The 11,073-nt window shown below is 43.3% G+C and overlaps 1 protein-coding gene across 1 annotated transcript; it reads right to left on the reverse strand.

Annotated features, from left to right (window-relative positions):
- Positions 1–5,274, reverse strand: tent5aa (terminal nucleotidyltransferase 5Aa). The gene is made up of 2 exons (XM_028581408.1): positions 4,059–5,274; positions 1–3,593 (listed from the first exon to the last, which is right to left on the reverse strand). Exons 1-2 carry the CDS (start codon positions 4,482–4,484, stop codon positions 2,814–2,816), a joined length of 1,206 nt encoding a protein of 401 aa, XP_028437209.1. The 5' UTR covers positions 4,485–5,274; the 3' UTR covers positions 1–2,813.
- Between the last annotated feature and the right edge of the window lie 5,799 nt (positions 5,275–11,073).

Here is an 11,073-nt window from a genome sequence, read left to right on the forward strand (position 1 = left end):
GACACATGACATAACATAGCAAAAAAGCTATTGAGAACATATCCTTTGAAGCCCAATCACAGATTCAAAAGCACTGCAACACCCGCAGTGTCTGATACATTTATAAAAATAACAATCATTAAAAAATATACATACAAGACAAGGATCTTTTTTTTTTTTTCAAAGTGTGATTTGTAAAAGACTGCATGAACAGAAACAGATATTTGAGACGACGCATACAAGACAATGCAGTAACCCAAACCTCTAAATGACAGGCACGAGCACTAACTGACAGGCAGACTAAGTCAGCTGTTAGGACTTCACTGAGTATAAAATGACAATACATTGTCTGCACAATCCAAAAGGATACTATCGACGTGGACAATCACTGAGAAAATAAAACAACCAAGAGGGGATTATCAGAATCAGGATGAGAAAGAAATGATTTTTCAGCCAGAGAACGTGTCTTTTTTTCAACGCAGTGTTACGTGGATGCTAGTCTTCTGGGCCTAAAATAATGCTTGTAATGTAACCATTCATATTTTTTTTTCAAAAGGAAAGGCTGCAGTATAGTTTGCAAGGAGTAAGTGAGTTGGCAAAAGCTGAAGCATGTAATAATATATGTACACAGTTCTTTAAAATGGTGTGGAATGAATCATAAAAAAAACAAACATGACTAAGCATCATTTAAAGCAACCTCACAAATGAAACGTAGGTTACTTAAAGTCTCCTGAAGCTGGTGTGAATGTATGCAATTTTTCTTCAATTTCCACTCTTGTTTTTGATGCAACACTCCTGATTAAAAACGAGAGCAAATGCTGATAACAGAACGATTGATCTTCCTGAAAAAAGGGGAGAGCTGCAGAACTGCCCGGTCGGTTGTAGTCTGACCCTAACAGAGACCATTTGTACAGTAACGCGTGGTGGTGGTAGCCCTAGAGGGATGAACCCCATCACCAGCTGCACCCATCTCTCCAGGCCGACGACACACTCTCCCTCCTGCCTTGTAACCACTACCTTTTCCTTCCGCTCCCTTTTTCTCCCTCTACTGTCTATCTCCCCATCTTCTATATCAACACAGCATGTTTTCCTACGTCAACATATGGCCCCTATTCTACTTTAGGGCTATGAGCGGGGCCAATGAAATGTTTGGCACAACATTTTCTGAACTCTGAACAGAGCGGCTGCAGACCCAACCCCATCTAAGTTCAAGCTCTTCAGCAGCAGCTGAGGAATTCCCTGCCAGGGTGCTACAGCAAATAGTGTCTCATCATCTGAGCTGTCTCTGCAAATAGCCTTCTGCAGGCTTTCCTCTCTCTCGCTCTCGCTCGCTCTCTCTCTCTTATATAGTTCTTGAGAAATAGTTGTTTTTTTCTCAGATGAGAAAAAGAGAAGCACCACCGTACAAAATATACAGAAAATTGTGTGCGAGTAAACGTTTTCCTTGTTGCTGAAGATTTAAAAAAGGCTTGTCATCCTTTCTCATAACACGTGCAATTTCCTGTATTCATTTGGGGCATGCCATACAGCATAGGGTTGGGTTCAAAGAATCGATTCTCCAATTAAAATCAATTTTGGTTTGAGCGATCTGATATTGAAAAATAAAATCCCAAATTTATTTGTATGCCTTTTCACCATGGATGTGGTGAATTGCCCCCCCCCCCCTTTATATTATTCTGTGAGAATCTATTTTATATCCAAGCAAAATTGGTAACAGAAATTGTAAAAGAAAACCCCCCCCAATCTGATTAATATTCAATCGAAAATGTACGCTGTGAATCGGAATCGAATCGATTCTGGAAATCATTGGCGATACCCAGCCCTAATACAGCGTGTTTGGTTCGTCCCTCAGAGAAGATAGAATATAGTTTCCAAATGCTCACGCAACAAAAATGTGAATCTTGCAGCAATCCGTCGATCACACATTTGAATGCTACTTTACTGCAAAATCCACACTAATGCATAGTGCTCTTTTTCGTCCAAAAATACAAACAGTGACTGCATGATTTCACATATACATTCACAAGCCTCTGGGGTGCTATTGTCTTGTGTGCCTGACTATAAACACAGTGGGGCTAATCCACAAAAATCATTCTTTTATAGGCACTTATAAACACACATATGTTCACATATACAAATAGACATAGCTTCATGTTTTGTTTATTTACCACCCAATCAAAATAGGGTTTTAATGTTAGAAACAATCCCCAAAAAATCTTTGGTGTGTAAACAACCATAATTATATCCAAATGCATGGCGGAGATGCCAGTTTGTTATCCAAACTAATTTAACAGCATCTTGCCTCAGTTAAGCTGACATACAGCAGAGTCTAGGTGTGTGTGTGTGTGTGTGTGTGTGTGTGTGTAGTAGTAGTAGCTGTCAGGGCCCTGATGCAGCCGTTTGTTTGCTCTGCCGTTGGAACGTGCTGGCTAATCAGTTCTTGACAGATTCAATCAGTCTCGCGCAGTTTGGATGACAGTTGTGCTGCACGCATTCAAAGGCCATCACACATTTGCAATTAGCTCTGATTGCCAAGCTACCCAAATGAGTCTTTTCCAAACCTGGTTGGTCTGGGCAGGATCAGTTGACGTTGGCATTTTAAAAATCAGAAAATGTGAGATATTCACATTGAAATAAGTACTCGAGGTGAAAGCCAACCGTTCATACTCAATTTATGAACAAAAACGCAAGCTTTGATGCAAAACATTAAAAAAGAAGACTCCTTTTTTTTCTGGCAGCTGTCAAACACTGGGCAGGTTTGAGGCGGCGAGTATGCTGCTCATTCCTGTTTAAACAGCTCAGACTCTCTCCCTCCACCTTTCCTCAGGGCTGACTCAGTTACAGGGCAGCCAGGTGGAGTACGCATGCTGCTGGCAAGCAAACACCGGCTGAACCTGGGCTATGTAGTAGTTACTGAAGTTGCCATCTGCCACATAAGGAGCAGGTTGGTAGTAACAGGTAACATTAGCCACGTTGGGGATGACGTTCTGCTCGGCGAGAACACGCACCGCCAGCATGGCTATGAGGCCTAAGGTCTGCCGCCTCTCGTGTCCCATCAGGCACACTGTGCTCTCGTTGACCACTCCGTGGAGGGTCATCAGGTAGTCGTACTTGCGGTCCTCCAGGCCTACAAAGTGGTTTTGAAGATAGGACTCCAGCTTACGCTGCTGCTCGCCAATGTCCGAGAAGTCAATGAAGAAGCGTGAGCACATGTAGCGCTGCAGAGATTTCATCTCGGACTCGGAGGCGGCACGGAAACCCCTCACCAGCAGGTGACAGTACTTGAGCAGACCCCCGCCTCGGATCTCCTCCGGGTTCCGGGTGCAGATGAACTTGTGACGTAGGTGGTCCAGGGCCTCGCTGAAGTCGCCGTACACACTCTCGCCCATGACGGTGGGGTGGAAGGTCTCGGTCATTGGGTTCTCGGAGCACTCGTAGAACAGCAGCAGGGAGTCCAGTTTGATCTGAAAGGAGTCCACGCTGAACTCAAACTGCCGCCGAAGAGAGTCCACAAACTTCAGCTCCACATTCTTTCCCCGGTTGTTGGAGAGGGAGATGAGACTCCAGCGGTCTGAGTCATTACACACCTTCACCATCTTCTGCACATAGGCTTCCTGTGTGTGTGTGTGTGTGTGTGTGTGAGAGAGAGAAAGCAAGAACATAAATATTAAGTAGATAGCCTTAAAAGTACAGTAATTACTTCAACAGAGCCATGCACATGCACATTTAGGCCTAATTTTGCAACGTGCAAGTAGGTTTTATATTTAATAAACATGTATCTGTATGTATAAGTTACAGCTGCATGCTTTGTGTTATAAATATTGTGTTATTAGCGTACATTGACCCAGATGTACTTGGATATGGGATCTAGGTGGCTGAGCTCAGGAGCCCTTCCAAATTGGTTTAACTCAATCCTCTTAACTACAGAAAACACACATTTTACTATCACTAAACTATAATTGCACATTAGGCTGCCCGCAACGTTAATGGTCGTTAAGCAAATGGAATTAGTTCTAATCACATTTCTAAAAGTAAACAATTGAAGCAGGGGGGAGAAAAAGTTGTCAGAGTGAATGTACCTTTAACGTTAACGGGCTTATTTTCTCTTTATTCACACAGTCGGGTAAAAAATCCAGGAGACAGTCCAAAACTATGTCCTTCACAGTCTGGAAATCACTTTCACCTTTCATATCTGAGCAAAATATGAGGTCTAGGTCCTTATAGCCAAGTCCGCTATCCCCGTGCAGGATGTGGCTGGCTGCAGAGCCGTTTAACCGAACGTCCCGGACGTGGATCTGCTTCTCCTCCATCCGACTCCGCACCACTTTCACGATCTGCCGCGGCTGCATCTCCAGAGTGGGGAAGTTCCCCCGGCCGTGGATCGGGATGGTCTCCGTCAGGATGGCGTCCAGCCGCTGCACTTGCTCCCAGTGGAGGACGCTAACGTTGCTGCCTTCGGTGTCAGACATGTTGCTGGTGGTGGAGCTACTGTCGTCTTCTGACATGGTGAAGGGGGAGGGGAGTCCTCAGCGATTCCAACCAAATAAAATACAAAAATTAAAGAGCTTTCTCAAAATAGGAGCAAATCAGTGATGGCGTCTTTGCGCACAAATTCTTTATCGTAGGGTGACTGCAACTTCATCCGCATCAGGATTCTTAGCATCTGAAGTCGTCCGAATTGACTGTAAACACATAGAAGAAGAGAAATATGAATAACCCAAGGCAAATACTGAGAGTTGCAGCGGTGCCTAACAGTTTGCGCAGTAAAGTAAGCCTGTGGTTGGAGATCCGGTGGCGCAGCAGTCGAGCTGGTGGTTGTGTTGAGGAAGAAGGGCAGCCAGTCAACAAGCGTGTAGAAAACGAGACCTAACTTTCTCTTCTTTTTTTCGCTGCTTTTAAAACATTTGCCCCGGTGACACTGTCAATGCGTCCTAACGCTGCGCATCACGGTCTTTGAAGCTCTCTGATGATCCAGGAGGGGGTTTGTTTTTCCGGCTGTGACTCCATCGCCCAAAGGCACGCCTATGATTTTATGAATTTGCATGAATAAGCTGCTCCTCAAGTCGCACTTTGGCACAATCCTCCCCTCCGATCAACCCCTCACAGGAATCTTGTGGATTTTTACGCACAGCTCCTACATATTTTACTTTCTCCTTTTGCTTCCAAGAAATAATCCCGTCGATGCAGTTTGAAAGTGCTCAGGAAATCCAGCTTTGTTTCCCCCCAACTCTGTTTAGTTCAACATCTTTTTTTCCCACTCGTGGAGAAGTTAACTGTTACCTGCCCACTTGACATGCTGCGGGCTTCTGCAACAGTTAGCTGTGGTCTGAAGATGTCAGCTGTGCTTCACCCCCTCACTGAAAGCCCTGCTCAACATGATCACACTGTAAGGCTCCACTTTGTAAACCAGTGGCACACTTTACTCATATTCTCATAATGCTTTGAATCTGTAGGCCTTGAAGTGCTCATTTACATTAATAGGATATACTCCATTCAATAGTTTCTGCTGAAAAGGAGAATTGATGCACCTGAATTCATTCAGAAATTACAAGATATTTAGAGCCAGGTGCCATCATCCTTCTATAACTAAATATAGAATTCAAAAAATAAAAAGCTAAAATAAATGAATATGACATTTTTTGTTTTTAAATCTGTCAGATTCAACTGATGCTGATATGCATGTAAAGCTCACTTGGTGTGGCCATGTCGCCCTCTGTGGGCTGTTTTAGGTTTTGGCATGAAGTAATAACTGTCGTAAAGGGACTATTTCCTATTTAAGTGTCACATGAAAGTAACTTGTAGGCTTCTAACTCAAATAGCCGCCAAGGAAATGGGACTTGTGTTGTTTGAAACAGACAGGACATATTATCTCTGTAATCCCATAATCCTGTTACCTCCAGACCACTAACACTTTCAGATCAGGGTCTGCAGCCTCTCCCTGGTAGGAACTGTAAAAGCACCTTTAAATACACCTCAAGTCATTAAGGGTCTTTCAAAGCACTACATGATGTTCCTTTAGAGACTATTCTATTCCTGCTTTTCTGTACAGGCTGTTTGTCTTAGGGAAACCTATTTAGAAACCTATTCGGTCCAGGCACCAGAGAGTCCCTGGTTCAGGTAGCACTTGCATGTGAGGGGTTTCAGGGGTCAGATGAGAGTGGAGGTGAGGCCCAGTGGAAGGGACAGGCAACAGCCATGTCAGGGTATGGCTGTTGCATACACACAGATGACCCATTAGGCAGCGTAAAGCCCTGCGTCACTAGCCACCCAGATCTGTAAACCCTGATTATCCCATTTACTATGTTGCACTTGTCTTAACTCCAAGGCCCACACAGAAGCTGTGCCTCTGCACAGTCTCACTCTGTCTGCAGTAGGGGACACACAGACAGTCAGTTTTATTCATTTGTTTACAATCACATGGTGCAGCTTTCACAGTGAATACAGCAGTGAAACAAGCTCCAAAATCACAAACATTTCAAATTAAGAGCTAAGAAAGAAAATGTCAGGGTTTTTATGTACATGCATGGTGTGAAACAAATTTACAAATGAAGAGCTCAGAAAGAAAATGTCATTTTTTTTTTTTACATGCATGGTGTCATAGTTTTGAAGAATAGAGCTTCAGCTATTTATTTATTTTTAAATATAACTTTGGTTTTGGTTTGGTTTTCATACTTTGCTTTGGCGTGTGTCAGACATGTTGATCACAGGTCCGTGAAATTGAATCCCACATCTGGAAATGTACATGGAACTATCAGTCAGTTACAACGGACCCGAGAGCGGCCTCGTCAATGTGTTTCCCAGGTGTGGAGAGATGGTTGCCATGGTTTGGACCGAGTCCCTCCGCCCCGCACGGTGCAAAGCTAAATCAAAGCCGCTGTCAGAGACTAACAGCAGGTATCCACATACACACAACACAGAGCCCTGCTGATGGGTTGTTTTGCGTAAATACTATACCTAGCACCTCATTACGCACTGTGAAATGGATGATTCATTGGTTGGTGGCTATGGAAGGACATGAATGAGATTATGTCAGAAAATGAAATGGGAGCAAGAATTCAGTGAACAGTAAACACCTCGAGTGATGTCGATGTCTTTCCCGGTCGTCTGATGAGTTTGTATTAATTTAGTCAAAATGTTCAGTAACTTCAAATATGGAAAGGAAAAAAAAGAATTTCCAAAAACACAGCAATGTTTCCCCTCTTCTTCTCATCTATTCCTCATGAAGCAATCTTTTACTAGCAAAGTATTTGTCTCTGGGGTCTATGAACCAGAGGCAAACTGGACAGTTGAGCCCAATAAAAAAGAGTTTTGTTTTTCAGGCCATTTATCTGCATGAGTTGGATTTATGCACCATGAAGTGTAACATCTCCGTTGCCTTTGGGTTTTTTCCTTTAGGTCAGGAAGGTCAGGACTGTCTGCTGGGATGGACCATCAAAGTTTGGATTACTTCACATGATCCAGTATATCTTATCAACTGCACTGATGTATCATGATAGCTACTTTCTCTCAATTCAATTCTGCACTCACATTTAATGACATTTTAAGGGGTTTTTGCATCTTTTTTTGTAGCTGTACAATTATTTTTCAAATGCCTAATGTCATTAGTATGGAGCCCCAAAGTGTTCAATATAAAATAAAAAAGACATAATTAGGTAAATTATTATAGGAATATGTGATATGTTTTGACCAGTTCATTGTGAAATAATAAATACTATGCAAATACTAAAACTAAAGTAATTATTAGGAAATATTATTAACTTTTATTTCATTATATTTTTGTATTTCAAAAGTCTGTTTTAATTAATACATAATAGAGAGAAGAAGTTCCTCCCCTTCTGGTGTTCCCCATCAGACCACGTTTGAGAAAAATATATGTACGGGAGTCAATGGAGCCAGACTTAGCAGCATCAGCAGCTAACTGGCTATTTCCCAGTTACCTCGGCAGTAGTCTCGCATTTCCAGACTTTTCCTCCACAGCGCTGCGGAGGAGGGTCTGGCTGTTCCACACAGCATTCCGGGATGGAAGAAAAACGTGCTCTGGCTTATTGTCATTTCTTTAAACCAATCACAATTGTCTTGGGCGGAGCTAAGCGCTGGATGGAGCAACAGTGTCTCTGCTAAATAGTCTCAGGAAGGAACTTGTTTTGGTGGAACATGTGTACGTTCAAAAGTAGTTTTAGTCGTGCAACAGAATACTCAGATTGGACAGATAGTCTAGCTAGCTGTCTGGATTTACCCTGCAGAGATCTGAGGAGCAGTTAACCATAGTCCTCACAGATCCACCGGAGGTTAGAACGCCAACACAGAGAGGAAGGGGACGGATATCCAGCCGAGAAGAGTGACATCCGGTGGAATTTCCGGTGGCTACGGAGCAATCCCGGAAGTGGAACGTTGGGGATATAGACTACCTCGGCAGTATTTATATTCTGAAAAAGTTCCTCAGTCAGAGAGACACACAATCTTTTCAACACAGGCCGGTGCTGCCTGTGTTGTTGCCTCGCCGCCTGGCCTGCCTTCCTTCACAGACCCCGGCCTGCTGTGAGCTCGATTGAGCTCCGTCACGGCTGGCAGCCCACAGCACTCCATACCCGCGCAAAGTCACCCTTTTTTTGGGCTAATGAACTACCAAAATTCAAACTGTAATTAAAGCTGCGAGCAGCGATGGACGGGTCCTCGCGCCTCTGCGCGCGTCGGGGTTACCGGCGGACACCGCTCCTTGAGACCGTGCATTTGCGCGGCACACAGAAGCTGCAAATCGTCACCAATGAAAAGGGAACTCCCCGCCGAGTTCAACGATACCTCACACAAGACTCTACGTCATACGGTTCATTAGCTGTGAAAAGGGGCGTGGCAAAAGCGTAGGGGGTGGGTCAAACCATCACCAATTAAAAAGGAAGTCTGTGCTGAGTTCAATGATACCTCACATAAGACTCTACCTTAAACGGGTCAAAAGTTATGAAAATGGGCGTGGCTTAAGTATAAGAGGGCAGGCCAAACCATCAGCAATGAATAAGGAAGTCTCTGCTGAGTTCAATGATACTTCACACAAGGGTCTGCATCAAACGGGTCATTAGTTATAAAAGGGGGCGTGGCTAAAACATAGGGGGCGGGTCAAACCATAACCAATGAATAAGGAAGTCTCTGCTGAGTTCAATGATACCTCACACAAGGGTATACCTTAAAGGGTTCAAATGTTATGAAAGGGGGCGTGGCCTGAGTAAGTGGGCGTGGTTAAAGTATAGGGGGCGGCTCAGTATCACATGTAGACCACACATTCTGAGTTTCATGTAAATTGGATGATGTTTGTCATATAAGGCAGATTTCCTGTTGCCAGCGGGGGGCGCTATGACCAAAAGTCAATTTTGGCCTGTAGGTGTCCTCAGGCCTGGACCCTTGTCAGTCGTGAGAAATTTCGGGCAGATACGACAACGTACACTCAAGTTACAACAACTTCTTTGTTCATCGCTAAACACTAAACACGCCACGCCCACACTGTCTGACGAAAAGTTTTTCTTTTAATAACTTTTCATCGTTAAGTTGTTGGGATGGCACAGACCAAGTTTGAAGTCCATCGGATGAAATCTCTAGGAAGAGTTTGTTAAAGTATAGCACCTTGACTTTTAGGCCTACTTCCTGTTGCCACCAGGGGGCGCTGTGACTTTAAGTAAATATCGGCCTTTATTTGTCCTCAGGGTCGGACTCTTATGAATCCTGAAAAGTTTTGAGGTAATCGGACAACGTACACTCGAGTTACGACATGTGGAAATGGCCAAAATCGCACGAATTTTGAACTTTGAAATCAAAATGTCGGACTTCCTGTTGGGTTTAGGGTATGGCTCTAATGAAGGTTTTTGTACATCTTGACATGTTACATATGTGTACCAAGCCCCTCAAAAAGGCAATTCATTTGACGGGAAAAATCAATCAATCAATCAATCAATCAATCAATCAAAATTTATTTGTATAGCGCTTTAAAACAACCAGCCGGTATCCAAAGTGTTTCACATCTGGAACTAAGAATAGACAACATATCTTGCAATAAGAAGAATGAAACGTAGAAAACAGTAAAATCATAAAAGGTTACACAGAAACAGGAAGAGGAAATTGTCACACCACTACTGCGTATTAAAAGCCATTCTAAACAGGTAGGTTTTGAGTTTAGACCTAAAAAAGAGCTACATCTGTAATTGTGCGAATATCAGGGGGTAACTTGTTCCAGAGTCTCGGGGCAGCAACCGCAAAAGCCTGATCACCCCACCGTTTGTACCTTGACCTCGGCACTTCTAAAAGCAGTTGGTTAGAAGACCGCAAAGACCGTCTGTGCTCACGCAGGGTTAAAATCTTGGATAGGTACTCCGGGGCTAGGCCATTAAGGGCCTTAAAAACAAAAAATTAAATCTTAAAATCTATTCTAAAATGCACAGGGAGCCAATGTAGGGTGTAAAGAATGGGAGTGATGTGTGCACATCTAGATGTATTTGTTAAAAAGCGAGCAGCAGCATTTTGCACAAGTTGAAGACGTGAGATGGAGGTTTGATTCAAACCAACATAGAGAGCATTACAGTAATCCAACCTTGAACTAATAAAAGCATGGATCGCTTTTTCTAGATCATGCCTGTTAAGGAATGGCTTAACTTTAACTAGTAGACGGAGCTGGAAAAAGCTCATTCTAACAACATTGCTGATTTGTTTGTCAAATTTCATTCAAAAGTAACCCCCAAATTTCTGACAGCTGGCTTAAAATATGAAGCCAGTGCTCCCAAACTCAAAGGTGGACCGTTTGTCGTGCCTGAAGTACTGAAGATGATACACTCCGTTTTATCTTCGTTCAAGTTTAGAACGTTTTGTGACAGCCACAACTTAATATCATTGATACAACTAAGCAGGGAGTCTAATGCAACAGGGTCGGTTTGATAGGCAAATAAATTTGCAAACCATCTGCATAACAGTGAAAAGATAAGTTGTGCTTTCCTATTATAGCCCCTAACGGCAATATATATAAAGAAAACAGGATTGGGCCAAGAATTGAACCCTGGGGTACCCCACAAGAGAGAGGAGTGGTTGACGAGGAACAGTCACCAATCATAACAGAAA

Source organism: Perca flavescens, chromosome 6, assembly GCF_004354835.1.
Source record: "Perca flavescens isolate YP-PL-M2 chromosome 6, PFLA_1.0, whole genome shotgun sequence".
Lineage (NCBI taxonomy): Eukaryota > Metazoa > Chordata > Actinopteri > Perciformes > Percidae > Perca > Perca flavescens.